Below are 18,818 nucleotides of genomic sequence, written 5' to 3' on the forward strand. Positions count from 1 at the left end.
TTTAAACTGTGTATCTACTAGGCTGGCTATTTCTTCATCACTTAGTTGTATTTTTTTTCTGGGCTTTGATCTGTTCTTTCATTTGGGCCATTTTTTTTTTTTTTTTTTTTGGTCTTGGCATGCCTGTTACGTAGTAAGGGGTGAAGCCTTAGGTGTTCAGGGTGGGGCAACCCATGTAGCTACAATGTGATGCTGTATGTGGGGGAGGGGTCCGAGAGGGAACAATGGTGCTTGCTCTGCTCTCTGCTGGTTTTCAGTTAATTCCACTGCTTCCCCCAAGCAAACTGGGCCCTTCTGGTGCTGATTTCCGGGTGGATGGGCTTGTGTATGTTCTAGGACCCTGTGGGCCTCTCCAACTAACTCTCCTGTGAGGCTGGGAGTTTCTCCCACAGCTGGCTCCACCCCCACAGGTGTTTTCAATCAGGGGTTTTGCGGCTTTATTTCCCTGTGCTGGAGCCCTGAGTTGCTCAGTCTGTCTCGCCCCCTGTTGTTCCTCCCAGTTTGTCCGCATGCAAATGTGTGGGACTGCCCAGTCTGCCAGCTGCCACCTTGCCTGGAGTCCTCTCTACCCCTCCTACGGGTCTGGATGAATGTTTCTCTTTTAACTCCTTGGTTGTCAGACTTCCATACAGTTCGATTTTCTGTCAGTTCTGGTTGTTTTTTGTTTTTTAAATTTGTTGTTGTCCTTCTTTCGGTTGTGCAAGGAGGAACAGTGTGTCTACCCGTGCCGCCATCTTGGCCAGAAGTCTCCCTAAATAATGTTCTTCACGTACCAAAGTACTCCACTCCATTGATAGAGAAAGAACATCCTTTTCTACCAAGAAGCACGGTTACAGAGATGCTTTATAAATTAGGCTGCTTGCTATATTGGTGGTGACGAGGAGACTTACCATCTTTAGTGAAACACATTCTAAGAGTAAGGGAGAATATTTGTCTTCAATGTTTTGGAACCTGTTTGCAAAGGCCCCTTTACTTTGGGAGACCTGTTTCCAATCTCACTCCTTATTATCCGTCTCTCAGGCTGTGGGGTAATCTTTTCAAACCCGTATGGTACTGACTTTCCGAGGGAAACCGCCCACTTCCACTCTTTGCATATTAGCATTATGTTTCTTTACAGGTTCCTTCCGAGCTCCCACAGGATTGTCATTCAGAACTAGGACAGGCAGAGACTGTGCTTAAAATTTTGATGTTAAGGATTCATTCACTCTTTCCACAAGCTTTTACTTATTGAGCATCTACTTTTGTTAAATACCAGGAAAGAAATAGTTCCTGCCCTGGGGGCTTGCAGTCCAGTGTGGAGACTGCTAAAAGCTGCGTGTGCGAGGTTCTGCAGCGTTTTCCGCTCCCTCCAGACGACGCGGTTGTAGCCCCTCCCCCACAGACCTCTCCGTGGCCATCAGTGATTTACTCGCTGAGGTTTGCCGGCCTCGAAAGGGGACAAGGATCATTTGTGTCCATACCAGTTTTCCAAAATGGTGCTATAGGAACAACAGGTCTCAGATTTACATTTTGTACAGGCTGTACCTCTTCTGTATTGCTAAAATTTTGCTATTATAGAACTTTGGAGAAAGAACTCATATTTTCATGGCTTTCTCTTATTCAAATCAAGTTTATTCTTAAAATTGTTTCTTCTGTAGTTTGCACAGGGATAATTTGCACATAGGTTCTATCTTTGTTTTGGTATATACTATGTAGCCTTGGGCAAGTTGCTCTGTTACCACTTTTGTAACATCGAAATAAAAATATTTTATTGCCTTTTATGAAGGTGAAATGAGATTTATCCATATATAAATATACCACCTTCTAAACATAAAACATTTAGCATGATGTCTGGTGCTTTGCGGTTGTTCAGTAAGTGTTCATGGCCTTGTCTTTCTCGTAGGCCCGTGTGGTTCTTGAAGGAGGTATGGAGGTAATCTCCAGTTTGAGAAGAGTTTACAGTGGTCTTTGTTAGGAACTCTGAGGGGAACATTTTCTCCTTAAAATAAGGGTAGGTGTTTAGGGACCTAAATTGTGTTTAGGTCCCAGGACAGCCTGCAGAAGTCCCTGCAACTCCTAACTAGCTGAGTGGTCATATTAACACCACTGCAGTGTGAACCACCATTTACACCTGCATTTTGAAATGAGAACAGGGCCGGAGTCCTACTGCAGGGGTTCTGTGCACACCAGCCTGCACCCCAGGCAATCTTCTGCTCACGTACTTGGCTCCCTTTTGGCACCAAACCACTGCAGCTTCCTTCCATGGTGGGCGCTCGGGGCACCAGGCAAAGCTGAGGCTCCTAGAGCTAGAGAATGAGGACTCCTCGTCCTGCTGGCGGCGGCCGTGGTGAGAGGGCGCGGGTGAGCATCTGTGGAGTGCCAGTCGCCGTGTCGGGGGCTCTAATGTAACTTGGTTAAACACAGTTGAAGTTTCATAGCAGTCTTACAAAGTAAGTACTATTGACGCTCACTTTACATATGAAAAAACTGAGGCTTAGGAACATTGCATGGGCAAGTGGTAGAACTGAGATCTGAACTGAGGAGTTTCTGGATGCCAACACCTATGATTTTTTTATCATAACACACTATTTTTGCAAAGATGGAGAGAATGGGACACTAAGACCTGTCAGCTGTGAAAAGGGCTGAGAAATGAGGGGCAGCAGGATGCCCTTAGTTTCGTAGGGATAAAAGGTGGAGGAGTGGGAACGGCGGTATGAGTTCAGCTCCAGCGATGGGCAGTGGAAGGCCTGTTGAAGAAATGAGGTCGGTTCGCCGTTCTGCTTCTCCTTTGAGCCCTGTGGTTGCACATTATGAGTAGAAGAAATGAGATCAGTGCCAGCATAGGAACGAGTTTGTATTATAGGGAGAGAGAAGGGGACGTCCCTAGTGATGGGGAGGAAAGGGCAGCTCCTCCAGCACAACATCTCCGCAGGTGATTGACTTGTGAGGACGCTCACATGCCAGGTGCTCAGGGTCGGAGACTCCCATTCCTAGTGTGGGGCTGGTAATGTGTGAGGTCTAGTTCTCTCTGACTTGATTCTTTCTCCTGCAGCAGAAACCCCACCTTTTCTCTTTCCTGAATGTTCTCAAGTGTTTGTCTCCTGGAGTACAGGGTTTAATTTTCTCATTTTTGCTTACTTCATTCACCTTTCCTTTTCTGCTTCTGTTAACTGAAGAAGGCAGTCGGCATTGTTAAACATTCTCTGTTCTGGAGCTGCTTAGAGCACTTTGTGAAGCGGCATCAGCTCGCTGAGAGCGGGGGCTTCCTGCCCGTCACTAGCGTTAGGCCCCGTCCTCGGCCTCTGACGGGGCTCTCTGAGCTCCGTAACTTAGCATCGACAGCCAAGTGAAGGAAAATTTACGGGATGCAGTTCGTAAGCTCTTTTGGAAAAACACATTTTATTATCCAGTGGAATCTGCAGGGACATTATGTCCACGTTATATATACTCCAATTAATTTTGATAGGCATATTAATTATGAGTCACCTCTCCCTCAAGTTCTTTGAATTTATCTTGGGCATCATCTCCTTTGAGAATCTTTTCTTAGTCACCCCCAAGTATAAGTGAAATGCTTTTTCTCTACATTTCTCTATATTCTGACAGCCACTATCAGCACAACTTTTTGTACTGTCTTGCTCTTGTCTGTTTATTCGATTCTCCTCTTCACTTTGCGCCCTAGCCCCTGAGACAGCATATACCGGGAACACGATTTTTTGAATGTATGGGTACATGATAAACCTTAATTGTATTGAAATGTACTGCATGTTGCAAGACCTCCTTTATGTAACCAGGAAAACTTAGGTTTTTTTTTTTTTTTAATTTAGCAACTTCCTGTTCTGATCTAGTTTTGAGGGGTTTCGTTTTTCCTTTTTGTGAAATCTGATGATTCTGCAAGACAGCACAGTGACTTCCACCTACTGGCTCCCTGCCGGTGGGTGAGAGGTTACTCATTATGTAGCTCGTTATTATGAGGGGCAGGCATTCGCTTCGGGAATCTCTCCCATCTCTATTCTATTTATTTACCTCTATGTTGTTTGTTTATGTATTTTTTAATTTTTGTAATCCTCACCTCAGGACACGTTCACTGAAAGAGAGAGAGAAAGGGAGAGTGAGGGAGAGAGAGAAATATCAGCGTGAGAGAGAAACGGGATTAGCTGCTCCCAGATGCGCCCAACCAAGGGATCGAACCTGCAACCTTTTGGTGTCCGGGACGATGCTCCAACCGACTGGGCCGCCTGGCCAGGCTCTCCCACCTTTAAATACAAATACCTTCCTAGTCTGTGTCTTCTCCTAACGCTCTCTCCTGTCTCTCCCTCTCTCTTCTTAACCAAGTTTTTTTTTGTTTTTTTTTTCCCCAGAGGGGAAAGGGGAGGGCAGAGGGAGAGAAACATTAAGTGTGGTTGCCACTAGTGCACCTGTACTTGGACATGGCCTGCATGTGCCCTGACTGGGAACTGAACCAGCAAGCCTTTGGTTCACAGGCCCCACGCTCAATCCACTGAACCAGCCAAGCTTCTTAAAGGAGTGGTTATATTCATTGTCTCCAGCTCCTTGCTTTTCCTGACTTCTCAGCCCATTCCATTCTCGTTTCTGTTCCTCCAATAAAGCTAGTCTTGCTGGGGCAATTATGACTGAGTCCGCTGAAGCCGAGAATTGCTTTATCAGTCAGCTCTGCTACATTTGACCCAGTTAGTATCCTTTTGAAACTAGTTCCTTTGTCACTTGTGGCCCTCGTTACAATGCCTCAGCATTAAGTCCTGCTGGTTTTTTGTTCATTTGCTTAGTCATTTATTCTTTCATTCAACAAATAGGAATCAAGCGCCACTTCTCCACAAGGCTAGTCCCTGCGGCTATGGCAGTGACCAAGACAGGACACACGTGGTCCCTGTTCTCACGGACCTAATAGCTCAAATGGAGAGTAGACATTCATTCATTTAACTAAAGAAATACTTGTTTTTTGCTTCCTGTTTTTTAGCTACTGCTGTGCCTAGGAGCTAAATAGATAATGGTGTAGATTGTTTATGAAATTATTTAATCCTGATGGTATTGTAGGCTTTCAGAAGCTCTGAGAACCTGTAGTAAGAAGACTTATTCTACTGTGCGGTGGGAGTCAGTCAGGATAGGGTTCCTTGAGGAAGAAACATTTATTTGAAGCTCGAACTGGCCAAGTAGAAACCCTGGGTGGGAGCAGGGGTTGGAAGGGCAGAGAGACAGGGAGGGATAGTTAATTATTGATCGCATAGTTACCTATAAAGATATCAACTGCTGTAACATCTTAGGAATGAAATTCCGCCCCTGTCACTCATCATTTTCATCAGCTCTGGGACTGGGTCTTGGAGACGCCATCACCACAGCGCTCACAGTCCTGGTTCTCCTTCCTGGTCAGTGATTACCTGGAAATCTCTATCTGGCAGCACCAAACAGACTTGTAGTGTTGGTGGGAAACCAGGATACATGTGTGAAAAGGATAATTAACAGCGTAAGCTAGGTGTCCAGTGAATGGTGTGGTTAAATATTGGAATTCAGAGAAGGGCTCTGTCACTTTGACATGGAGTGATTATGGAGGGCCTCGGAGGTAGGGCAGTGAAGCTCGAATTGAAGAAAAAACATTCAGAAAAGCAGAGAAGAAAGGAACCGAGGAACCAGGCACTTCCAGTAAAGAAGAAGGGAACGAAAGGCAGGCGAGTGGAACTTCAGTGCTGCTTTAGGGAGGGCTGTGCTGCTGCCTGGAGGCCTAGACGGAGCCTCTGACGCACCGGGGCAGTGCAGTGGGAGGTGGAGGAGGACCCGGAACATCGGGCTAGGGAATTGGGACTTTATCGTTCAAGTAGAGCAGCGGCATGTGCAGAACACTGTTTTTGAATAAATCTGGCAATGAGTGGCTTCAAAACTGGACACTGAGACGTGAGAATGCCGGGACTGCTGGGCCAGTGGTTCAGTTGAGCAGATGTTTATGGAACACCTCCTGTGTGGCAGTGGGGAGGGTCAGGAATGCATCCGTGAGAGAGCACTTGCCTGAGGAACCCAAAGGCTTGTGCAAGATCCCACTGAAGGCTGGGCAGATGGGAGAGCAGTGGGAGGAGAGAGGGGCGGAGTCGGGCCCTTCCCTTCCCCACGCCCACCACAGGCCAGGTCCTTTCAGATGCCTGTTTTTCTAGAAGGTTTTTTACATTTTTAAATGATATTTTTAATACAAAAGTAAGAATAGTCTTTCATGATATATGAACATGATGTGAAATTCAAGGTGCATTGTCTTTAAATAGTTTTTTGGAGCACAGCCTTGCTTGTCCATGTATGTGTTGCTGATGGCTCCTTTCACGTGTGGCACCAGAGTGGAGCAGTTGTAACAGACTGCACGGCCCACAAAGCCTGAAACATTTACTGTCTGGCTCTCCACGGAACCTCGTCCGTGCTCGACTCACACCCACCACTCTGTTCTCTGCAGCTCAGCACCTCTCTTCCTACCCGAAGCTTCCCCTCCGCCGGCTGCCACCCTTCTCTTCTGCATGTCCCTCCCCAGACCCTCAGCTTCTTTTTCTCCCAGCACCTTTCCCCTCCCAAATATGCTCAGACATGCACTGTTCAAAAAACAAAAGCAAAGAAAAACGCTTCATCAACTCAGAAGTCCACTTTTGCTGCTGCCCTCCGTCTCCAGTCTCCACCTCCACTGCGCCTTTTGTTCAGTTCCCTTCACCCAGGCCTCTGACCCCGGCAGGGCGATGAAGCTCATCTTGCTAAGTCGTTAGAGAATTTCTAGCTACTGGATCCAGTAGTTTCCCCGGTCCTTATCTTTCTTGTTTTTGTTGATGTTTAACATTTTTTAATTTCTTTTTTTACTTTACCCAAGGACATTTTCATTTGCTTTTTTAGGGAGAGGGGGAGAGAGGAAGGGAGGGAGAGAAACATTGGTGCGAGAGAAGCACTGATTGGTTGCCTTCCTGTGCACCCAGACTGGGGGTTGGAGTCTGGACTGGGGGTCACGTGCCAGCGCCTGGACTGGGGACGAACCTGCAACCCTGTGGTTATGGGATGCTGCTCCAACCACTGAGCCACACCAGCCACGGCTTATTTATTTTGTACACATTTAACATTTTGATCGTTCTCTTTTCCCAGAGACCCTTTTTCTGTAGGCTTCTGTGACGTCATTCTCCTTTGCTTCTCTTCCTGTTTCGCAACCCTCTTCCCCGCTCACCTATCAATGGCTTCTTTTCTCTTACCAGGACCTTTAACGTTGGTGACTTTCATGGGTCTAGCTTTTGTTCTCTTATAAGAGCTATTATTTTATTGAGTACCTTCTATATGGCAGTCACTATATTTAAGTGCTTTACACAAACTATCCCTAACTCTGACAACAACCCTAAAAAGATAGCTTTTTGTTTCCTCCGTGTTACAAGTAAGGGAAGCGAGGCTCAGAGAGCTTAAGTGACCCTCCCAGGGTTACACAGTGAGCAGCGGCTGGGGCTGCAGTCTGAGCCTGCTGGGTGTGCAGGCGGAGTCAGCGCTGTCTGCGTGCCCCAGCCTCCTGCCAGGCTTGCTTCTTAGCTTCCAGCCCTGGTGTCTGACCGGCTACTGGACATTTCCATCCGCAGGTCCTAGCAGCACCTCCGACCCAACTCATCATCTCTCCCCAGCTTCGCTCCATCCCCAGGTTATTAGTGTGACCTCCTCCTCAGTCATCCAGGCCATGATCTCGGGGGTCGATCTCAACTCTGTCTCCCCCCAGCCCCTTCTGCTGCTCAGTACCCAGTTGTTCCTGCGCCCATCGTCTCTTCCCCTTTAATTTCTCCGGAACCCATCTCTCATATTGGCCACTATTGCTTCCTTAGTCCAGATTCTTTTCATCTCTCTCCTCCACTATTGTCCCTCTTCTCTGAGTCTGTCCCTTCTTCTACTCCAGTGCATCCTCCACAAGGACGTCAGAACGATCTCTCCTAACCCCCGGCCTGATCGTGTTGTCCTCTTGGTTTAAACCTGCGGGTGGCTCTCCATTGCCCTGTCTCTCTACTCCATAGGTCAGCTAAGGAGGCTCTGCCTGCCTTTTCTAGATTCTTCTCCCCCTGGTCTCTCACACACTGCAGGTATGTTTGTGGGTCACTGTACCATCAGACTCTTCCATCTCTCCATGCATTGGAAAGGCGTGAACTCTTTCTGTAATGTCCTCAGTTTGTCTGAGGAATATCTTTTCAGTTTGACCCTAAAAAAAGTAGGCTTTAACAGATTAAGCAAAAAAAAAAAAAACCACCTTCAGTGCGGAGAGCGTACGTGGTCTCTGAGCCCTCACCGACTTCTAGTCTTTCCGAGGGGGAGGGTTCCTGTTTTACGCTGGCACACGCCTCTGGCATGTGTCTGTTGTCAGGCACAACACAGCGTATGGTAATTTGTGTACGGCCGCCTCCTTAAAATTGGCGTTCCTTAGAAGCAGATTTTGATATCGGTACTTTTTTTTATTTGTGGTATCTAGCTTGCTTTGAACAAGGATTGGGATTAAAGGATAAAGATGTTTGCTAGGCCCTGGCCAGGAAGCTCGGTTGGTTAGAGTGCCCTCCTGCTATGCCCCAAGGTTGCGGGTTTGATTCCCCTGGCAGGGCACATACAAGAAGCAACGGATGAATGCGTAAAAAGTGGGACAACAGATCGATGTTTCCCTCTCTGCTCTCTCTCCTCTCCCTCTCTCTTTTTCTCTTTCTCTAAAATTGATTTTAAAAAAGATGTTTGCTAAAGCTGAGAATTTACAAAGTATTTTCGCAAATGTTTGATTATCTTTGGTCCACTCAAAAGAACTGCGAGGCTACCAGGGCAGTCGTTAATATTCACATATTAGAGATAAAGAACCTGAAGCTCCAAGTGGAACAACTTGCTCAGTCTTGGATGTGAGTGCCAGAAATCAGTCTTCTTCCACGGAGTCTGATGCTGCTTCCTCCGCATCCATGTGGAGATGGGGAAGGTTCGGGAGATGAGAAGGGAGCTTTGGAGTAAACCCACACAGAGAGGTAAACAGAAAGGAGAGGCTCAGAGAAGATGAGAGAGCCCCAAGGAATTACTGTGTGGGGAAGGACAAGTTTTCAGAAGCGGGCTCATCTATGAGATATTTTTGCAAATAATGAAGGAAAGTGGAGAGGATGACAGAGTTGGACCACCAGGAAGTTCAAGAGGATAATTGCACACAGTGGAGCCAGCTCGCCAAGGGGCAGGGGTTAATGGGCATCGCGGGAACTGGAGGCGCGAGTGATAGCTGCCCTTTCATTGAGTTGGGTGGTGAAAGGAAACCCAGGGGCTGGCAGTTGGAGAAATGTCAAACTCCAGGAAATTCACGATACATTATTTTCACTGTGTAGACTAGAAAAATATTCAGTGGGATCTGTGCTAGTGTACACCTGCTAATATGTATGACTGAATATATAAACTTTAGGATGTATTGCACTCAATATTGACTGCACTCAATATTGACCAATTAACATTGGTCAGTTCCAATCAAGGTATAGTGCCATAGGGCAAGATGTTTGCCTTAAAGTGAAGTCAGAATTTTATTTGAGCCCTGGCTGGTGTAGCTCAGTGGATTGAGCACTGGCCTGCAAGCCAAAGGGTCACCAGCTTGATTCCCCAGTTCGATTCCCAGTCAGGTGACGTGCCTGAGTTGCAAGCCAGGTCCCCAGTGGGGGGCGCGTGAGAGGTAACCACTCACTGATGTTTTTCTCCTTTCCTTTCTCCCTTCTTTCTCCTCTGTCTAAAAATAAATAAATATTTTTTAAATTGTATTTTAATGTAGGTAAGATTATATATCCTCCTTTAGAGGACAGATGTGCACTGAAATCTGAAAACACCCGTCTTATGTTCTCTTAGAATATTCACCTACCTACAAGCTTCTCTGTTCCCCGTCACCCAGTCTCTGTTGTCCAGGTGTGATTCGATCTGCGGGAAGATAGCCCCGCCCTGTTGTTAGAGGTAGTTTTCTGTGTGTTGTGTCATCCACGTCGCCTGGGAACCAGGCTCATGAGTGGGGTGGGTAGTTAGACCCTGAGCAGCTCTTTGTCATGTTGCTGTGTCCTCTGTCTCCAGGTAAAGCGGTACCAGTGCACCTTTGAGGGCTGTCCCCGCACCTACAGCACAGCAGGCAACCTGCGCACTCACCAGAAGACTCACCGAGGAGAGTACACCTTTGTCTGCAATCAGGAGGGCTGTGGCAAGGCCTTCCTCACCTCCTACAGCCTCAGGATCCACGTGCGCGTGCACACGAAGGAGAAGCCATTTGAATGTGACGTGCAGGGCTGTGAGAAGGCGTTCAACACGCTCTACAGGTCAGCCTTCCTCCCACCGCGCCAGGATGGCAGAGCACTCCCCTCCAGCGGTGCAGAGGGGCACTCGCAGGGCTCAGCTGTTTCAGAGGATAAAGAAATCCTATAATGGATTTCATTAGAGGACTGGTCACTTAGAGATTGGCACATACCGGGTCGGTTGAAAATGATGGTACATTTGTGTTGGGATTTTGTATCTCCTGTAGTGTCATTCTGGCCCAGGTTTTGATTTGATGGTACTCTATTCGGCACAGAGTACCATCTCCCCTGGCGCAGAACCTTGGTCCTAAGGCTTCTGTCATGTTCTTGCCTCTCTCGCTTTGACGATTAATTTCTTTCTACCCTGAGAAGGGGGGAGTAGTCTGCTCATTAGCCATTTCTCTTTTCCACCATTGGAATCGGGAGACTTACCAGTCTTCACCATCAGGTAGACAGTAACAAACATAACAGTAGCCAGCGCTTTAAGGACCTCCCTGCGTTCTGGGCACTGTCCTGAGTGCCGACCGTCACAGCCCGAGTGAGGAAGCGGAAGTCCGGACAGGCTTCGTAACTGGCTCAGGATCTCCCATCCGGTGGGAGGCGAGACCAGGGTTTGAGTCCTGGGCGGTCTGGCTCTAGAACCATGCTTATATGTACTTCTGTTTGAGGAAAGAATTTGGAACAGATATATATAAATACAGAATTCTTATGCACTTAACCTTTTAACAAGGTTATAGATTCTCAGTATTTACAGAGTAGCTCTATAAGGTTTGTTACAAAAGGGGTACCTCCCCATTTCTCCCCCTTCACGTGCAGCCACTTTCTCTGCTCTTAGCTTAATATGAATGTTTTTATGCCTACTTCCATGCTTCTAAGTATCAGGGTTATATCGCTCCTTCTAGATTTTTCCATGTTAGGATATCGACTCCGCACTGTGGACGTTAAGGGAGCTCTGTTTCCTCCTCGCCCGTGGCCACCACACTTGGCACCCTTCCCGAAGCCCATTCTGCCCATGTAATTATTTTATTTCCAGTATATGTGCATTCTTTTTGTTGTTAAATCAGTATTTAGGACTTACTTAGCCATACATAAAATTACTTTGTTCTCTCACAAAAGATTTTCCTGGCCGTGGGCATGTGTGTGCCTTGGTCCCGAGGCCTGTTAGGCTGACGCGGGGAGGCCCTGCCATGCGTAATGACGCAGGGACTGTCTCTGGGGTTCTTACAGGCTGAAAGCACACCAGAGGCTGCACACGGGGAAGACGTTCAACTGTGAATCCGAAGGCTGCAGCAAGTACTTCACCACGCTCAGCGACCTGAGGAAGCACATCCGGACCCACACAGGAGAGAAGCCATTTCGGTAGGTCTCACCGTCTGCAGTTTGTTCCCGACCAGATTTCGGCTGGGTGTCGTGAGGCACTCTGAAATTTCCCAGAACGGAGAGAAAACTCCCCCCAGGGCTTCTTTGGCAGTGTCAGCTCTCCACGGGGCAGCTGTAAGCAATTCCTGCAGGTTGGAGGGCGGGAGTGGATTCCAAGAACATCCTCAGTTTGGCTGATGGTTTTTTGCCTCATTTTCCCTTTTATCTGAAAGAAGCATTTGTTGAAACTCACCTGATGGTAGGTATTTCTATCAGTGATAGGGAAATACTAAGGCACAAGTTTTCTTCTCGAGAAATTTTGTCTGGTGGGAAAGAACCACAAGTAACCAGACTGTATCTGAGACTGAGACGCTCAGGGGGCGTTGAGCCCAGGGGAGGGGGTGCCTGCCTGCGAATCGGTGTGCAGAGCGGGAGGGGCAGGGAGGGCAGGGATCCTTAGGAAGTGGTGCAAGTATTTTATTTTGTTGCTTGTTCAGTTATCTCTTTGTAATATCTCATGTATATACACAAATGGGCACATCCATTTCTTGTATACATTTTTCTCAATTTATGTATCTGTGCACATATATATTTAATATATGTAGGTATAAATGTTTAAGCTTAAAGGAAGGACGTGTATCATCTACTTCTGTGTTCGTGGCGTGTAACATGGTTCCGGGCATTCAGTAGGGACTCAAAAACAATTTAGGGACGATGATGTGACTGTTCAATGAGATAATCAGTTTGTAAGGATGCCCCCTAAGTATAATACAGACACATTACTGAAAATCGTGTCAGCGGTACCTTCAACGCTGTCAGGGAAGGTCGTCGTCATACGCACAGCATCACAGGTGCTGCTGTCCCTGCTGGAGCCGCTCATCCCCTCGTTAGGGCACCAGGAGGTTGTCTTCCGGGACAGGCAGCTCTTAAACACCAGCTAAAAGTAACTGCACTTTAACATTACAGGTGCATTTCACAGTCATGGCCTCTCTAAAAGCCAGAGTAGTTAGAGGCCAGTTGGTTAGTCTCCGGGGGCTGCGACACTTACTTACTTTTTTCCCTTAGGGCTGTTGAGACTGATTTCTATTCAGTCACTTGCATTTTTGTGATAATGCTGTTGATTTTTCTTGAATATTTGATGGGATTTGAAACACAATGATTACATGTAATCAGGAAGTAAAATGCTTTAGAGAAGCTTGCTATTAAAAGAAATAAAATATTTTGGCTTATGAGAAAAAGCATCCATTCACATAAATAGTCATTGAATGCCTGCCATGTGCAAGAACCGCAGCGGGTATGCAGAGCTGCTTGGACCCTGCTCTCCGAGGATGTCCAGTCTTGGAGAACCATAACAGGAGTGTATACTGGAGATCAAACGAGATTAAGTCTTAAATGCCTTAGGAGCTCTGAGGAGGGAAGGATTACTTCTGGCTTTGGTTATCAAGGACGTAGAGGAAGGAATGGCCCTGATGTGAACACTTTAGATGACAAGATGAGTTAGGACAGACAGCGTGTTCCGACCGCATCCGAGTTACAGTTCAGGCTCCACGTGCTGTGAGAGCCTCCGGCCCCACCGTAGGTACTTCTGACAGTGCACCGGCGGGAGGTGCTCCGGGGGCTCTCGTTGCCGACAGAGATCCATTAAGTGCTTCAGCAGAAGGCTTTACTGTCAGTGCTCTCAACCCGTGCCTTACCCAGGGGGCAAGAAATACTCACCCCAGGCCGTCAGCTCCCTCTGATCTCAGCTCCGTCCCCTTCCTTTTCCAGGGGCCTGTCATCATTCTCATGTCTAAACCCAGCTTCGCTGGTCTGGTCCTGCTGTCCCTGGCATTTGTTTTAGTTTGTGTTTGTGTTTACAAGTGCTGTGGAAGGTGAAGTTCAGTTGCTGATGACTGCTGTTTTCTTTTTGCTTCCATTGCTGCCGTAGGTGTGACCATGACGGCTGTGGAAAGGCATTTGCAGCGAGCCACCACCTTAAAACTCACGTCCGCACACACACTGGTGAGTGTGGGCTCGTTTTTATTTTCCATTTCCACCTTCATCGAGCCAGTAAACACACATGTTGCCATGGAGGCCTGCAGAGCTCTGTGGAAGGAGAGCGCCTAATCAGCTCAGCCTCCCCTGTGATGTCTGGCTTTCTTTCAGAGGTAAAAGGATCCACAGGCTGGACTCAGGGATCCAACCTTAAGCAATGAAAGCAATTCAAAGATCCTAAACAAAAAAGAACCTGGGAAAGAAAACTAATCTTCTCTTTAAACTTCCCAGGAGCAGGCTGTCCTCAGTGCTTTGCTCTACGTTAAGTTTTAGGACTGAGATAGGTGACGTATAATTTATCCAACTTAAAACAACCATTACCTGAACTCTCATAAGAACACTTCCCTCTTTTAGGGAATAGTAGGTGTCTTAATTCAGTGAGATGACTGCATGGTAAAATTAACACTACTTGTCATTCTTGCAGGTGAGCGACCCTTTTTCTGCCCCAGTAACGGCTGTGAGAAAACATTCAGCACTCAGTACAGCCTCAAAAGTCACATGAAAGGTCACGATAACAAAGGACACTTATACAATGCACTTCCAACTCACAATGGATCAGAGGTGTGCAGTGTTTTGTCTCTGGGTTTGATCTGGGCACTACGGAACAGCAGCCGTTGTGTGTGTATTAAAATAAAAGGTCGAAATATCTCTATGTATCTGTTAGTGAGGGGGGGTGGGAATTGGCCAAGATCTGTGTCTTGGGGACGGGCTGGTAGAAGCCAGAACTTTCACCAGGCTCCCTGGCCTCAGGCTGTGACTCAGCTCCACCCCCTTTCATCAGGTATGGCGGAAGAGGTCTGGAAACCAGAGGTCTCAGAGTGGCTGCCAAAGGGCCAGCCAGAATCTCTAAAAAGGTGTTGTTTTCCCATTCATATCCATGAAATGGAATATCTGGCAGTGCTTTACCTCACACATCTACTAATCTATCATTGAAGACCTAGGAAGAGTCTGGGCTGTCCCTTGCCCTTTTGAACTGTCTGCTGGCTGAAAGGTTTGAGAGCCCCAAGTTCAAGGCACTGAGCCACAGAACAAGCCTCCGCACAGTTTTGGGCGGTTTGTCTATTCTTTGACAAGCTCCTCCACCATATTTCCCTCTCCTACAGATCATTCCAGTGAGATCCCGGGATAAGTTTACTGTGATTACTTCTAACATGGAATTGGGCACTTACCATAGGTCCGTTAAACCTAGGAAGTGAGGACTACTGTAGCTCAGTGCTTCATAGGTAAAGAAACTGAAACACACTGACCCCCTTTTGAGTAGTGAGGTTCTTAGAGTATGTAATATGAGTTTGATTTAGGGAGAGACAACATACTTTAATTCTGTGGCATGCAATTTTTAAATAGCAAAGGACCCCTTTAAAAGGACTCTCTCCCTGTGTTTTGTATTAGTAATAATAGCTAACATTTACTGAGCATTTACTGTGTGCCGAGCACTGTGCTAAGTGCTTTTATAGGTTTTATCTCACAAGAGTTCTGTGAGGTCAGTACTATTACTATCCCCTGTACTGATAACTCAGTACTGATAACTATCCCCTGTACTTATCAGTATCACTGATAACTACCCGCAAGGAGAAATTACTTGCCTAGGTGTCCAAAGTTTGTAATTAGTCTTATTTAGGCAGGCAGGCAGATTCCAGAGCCTGGTGCTTGACCCCTATGTTATAAGAGGCAAGGCAGCCTTGGTTATGAAGACTACAGCCCCGGAAGCTCCCCTGCCTGAGTTCAGATCTAAGCTTAGCCACTAATCGGATGGCCTTAGGCAAATGGCTTCTTTATGCCTCAGTTTCTTTGTCTGTAAAACCAGATATAAATGTTAAGGTTTGAGAGCCATTGACTGCTAAGCTGCATTTATTTTTTAAAAGATTTTATTTATTTATTTTTAGAGGAGAAGGGAGGGAAAAAGAGGGAGAGAAACATCAATGTGTGGTTGCCTCTCATGCACCCCCCTACTGGGGACCTGGCCTGCAACCCAGGTGTGTGCCCAACCCGGAATCAAACTGGGGACCTTTTGGTTCGCAGGCCAGCACCCAATCCACTGAAGCACACCAGCCAGGGCATAAGCTGCATTTATTAAGTCATGATCGTTCTTTTCACTTTCGTAACAATCCGAGGACAGTTCAACTGTTGACCGCCCCTGAGCATCGGAGGCCCCAGCACACAGTGTGAGACCCCGTCTTCTCTGATCACCAGCCCCTCTCCAGTGGCAGGAGTCTCTTCTGGCCCAGGCTTTATTTGTCTGTTTATTTAATTACCTATTTGTTGTTCAGTTACAGTTGTCCCTATTCCCTGTCTATTACTCTCTCCCACCCTACCCACCCCCACCTCCCACATTCAGTTCTCCCCCTGCGTCGCCTTTGTCCACGGGTCCTTTAGACACGTTCCTTGAGGGCCCTTCCCTGTCTTTCCCCTGTTATCCACCTCCTCCCCAGTTACTGTCTGTTTGTTTGTTTATTTGTTTTGAGTCATTTATTTCCATGTCTCTGGTTCTATTTCGCTCCCTTGTTTGTTTTGGTGACTTATAGGTGAGATCATAAGGTACTTGTCTTTCACTGCCTGGCTTATTTAACTCAGCATAATGCTCTCCATTTCATCCATGTTGTTGTGAAGGGTAGGAGCTCCTTCTTTCTCTCTGCTGCAAAGTATTTCATTGTGTAAATATACCATGCTTCTTTGATTCACTCATTTACTACTGATGAGCACTTAGGTTGCTTCCAGCACTTGGCTATTGTGAATTGTGCTGCTGTGAACATTGAGGTGCATAGGTTCTTTTGGATTGGTATTTCAGGGTTCTTAGGGTATAGTCCCAGCAGTGGAACTGCCAGGTCAAAAGGAAGTTCCATTTTTAGTTTTTTGAGGAAATTCCGTACTGTTTTCCACAGTGGCTGCACCATTCTACATTCCCACCAACACTGCACTAGGGTTCCCTTTTCTCCACGTCCTCACCAGCACTTGTTGATTTGTTAATGATGGCCATTTTGACATGTGTGATGTGGTATCTCATTCTGGTTGTAATTGCACCTCTCTGATGGCTAGTGATGCTGAACATCCTTTCATATGTCTCTGGGCCCTTTGTATGTCCTCCTTGGAGAAGTGTCTGTTCAAGTCTTTGCCCATTTTTAAATTGGAGTATTTGTCTTCCTGATGGGGAGTCATGTGAGTTCTCTGTACATTTGGGAGATCAGACCCTTGTCTCAGGCTTTACATGCCATCTGCATTGCCTTTGAATCCTAAATTCTTACTCAGCCAAAATGTCTTCCTCCACTTTACACTTGGTCTTAGCCAAAAGGCCGAGAAGTGATTCTTTCTCACTTTGATTCTTTACATTTGATTCTTTGAATATACAAGTGATTCTTTAGACTTGTATATTCAACCTCCCACTTGACATCTCCACCCAGATATCATCTACTTTTCTTTTTTTTAAAAAACATGTTTTAAATTTATTTTTAGAGAAAGGGGAAGGAGAAAGAAAAGGAAACATCGATGTGCGAGAGAAGCATCGATCAGTCACCTCTCACACACCCCCAGCGGGAGTGACCTGGCCCACAGCCCAGGCGTGTGTCCTGACTGGGAACTGATTCAACAACCTTTTGGCCCACAGACTGGTGTTCAGTTCAGTGATTCACACCAGCCAGGGCTCATCTGCTCTTCTTAAACTTGACGTGTCTACACCCGTTCCTCCTCCAGTTTTTCTCATGTCAGCAAATGGCACCTCTGTGGCACAGGCCAAAAATCGTGGAGTTGCTTTGACTCCTCTTTTCCCCCCACACCCCACATTTACTAGCAAAGCCCATTAGCATTACCTTGAGGATACATCTAGGATCTGATCGCTTCTTCAGGTTGCATCATGTGAACCACTCTCATCTTTTGCCTGGTTTATTGAGGAAACCTGCTAAGTGGTCTTCTTAGCACCTTCCCCCTTCTCCCCACTCTTGCTGCCCCGACACGTTTTTCTACATACGTAACCCAGGGTGATCTTTCTCAACCGTAAGGCAGATAACGTCTGTCCTCTGCTCATCACCCGCCGGCAGCTCCTTGTCTCCCTTGAGGCAGGCGTCCAGGTCTCCGCGGTGGTCTGCAGGGTCCTGCACTCCGGCTCAGGCGCTCCTCTGACCCAGCTCCCGGCTCTGCCTCTCACTTCGAGCACGCTGTCCTTGTGGTTCCTTGGACAAAGGGAGCTCACCTCTACCCCTTTGTACTTGCCGATCCCTCTGCTGGGAGCACTTTCCCAGATGTGTGCCTGGTCGATGTCCGCTTTCCTTCAGTCTCTGCTCAGATGCCACCTTGTCCAAGAGGCCTTCCCTAATCTAATAAGAGGGGGGGCTCCTACCCCAGCAGTCCCTGTTCCCCTCAGCCTCCATAGTGCTTGTTACTGTCTCCTATACAAATACATGTTTGTCCCTTCCCCCTACCCCCAGCTCCTCGCTAGAATATAGGCTGTGTAGTGGCAGGAACTTTGTCTTGTTGATTATTGAATCCCTGGGCCTGGTGCCTAAGACATTGTAGATGCTCAGTGAGTATAAGCAGGGCTGCCACATGAAGTGTGCGAATTACAACTGGCAGGCTAGGAATCCAGAGTTCAGAGTCAGCCTGGGCAGCCGTATTTGAATAGTGAATCCTCAGACACACTCTGAGCAAGGACCCGTGAGAGGCCCATACTGGGGACACGGTGACGGAATGGGAGGGAGACGGACTCTCAGTCAGAAGCGCTGGGTTTGTGTTCTACTAATTAGCCATACAATTTTGGACACTTCACTGCCATTCTTCACATTAATGGAGACGTAAAATTATACTTCAGAGTTTTATGTGAATATCAAATGAGGTGATATGAAGTCACTTTGTAAATGATAAGACCAATTATACAAATCGTATTAATTTTATATTATCACAACTGCATTACCCTAGAGCTTGAATTGTGAGATAATTTTTAGAACTCTTGTCCTGGCTGGTGTGGCTCAGTGGATTGATTGCTTGCCAGTTTGATTCCCAGTCAGGGCACATGCCTGGGTTACAGGCCAGGTCCCCAGTGGGGAGCATGTGAGAGGCAACCACACACTGATGTTTCTCCCCCTCTTTCTCCCTCCCTTCCCCTCTCTCTAAAACTAAGTAAATAAAATCTTTAAAAAAAAACCTCTTTAGTAACCATCTTTAAGAAATGTAAGGGCTGCTGGCCAAGAT

General features: G+C 46.9%; 1 protein-coding gene across 3 annotated transcripts in view; it reads left to right on the forward strand.

Annotated features, from left to right (window-relative positions):
• MTF1 (metal regulatory transcription factor 1) overlaps window positions 1-18,818 on the forward strand; it is a 45,904-nt gene that overhangs the window by 8,560 nt on the left and 18,526 nt on the right. For all 3 annotated transcript variants that reach the window (XM_037149268.2, XM_037149269.2, XM_053660285.1), the window contains exons 3-6: window positions 10,036-10,274; window positions 11,478-11,609; window positions 13,537-13,610; window positions 14,068-14,204. In XM_037149268.2, coding sequence (XP_037005163.2) covers window positions 10,036-10,274; window positions 11,478-11,609; window positions 13,537-13,610; window positions 14,068-14,204 — 582 coding nt within the window. The remainder of the gene's footprint in view (window positions 1-10,035; window positions 10,275-11,477; window positions 11,610-13,536; window positions 13,611-14,067; window positions 14,205-18,818) is intronic.

Source organism: Artibeus jamaicensis, unplaced genomic scaffold, assembly GCF_021234435.1.
Source record: "Artibeus jamaicensis isolate MK-2021 breed Jamaican fruit bat unplaced genomic scaffold, CSHL_Jam_final scaffold_847, whole genome shotgun sequence".
In the NCBI taxonomy this organism is placed as follows: domain Eukaryota; kingdom Metazoa; phylum Chordata; class Mammalia; order Chiroptera; family Phyllostomidae; genus Artibeus; species Artibeus jamaicensis.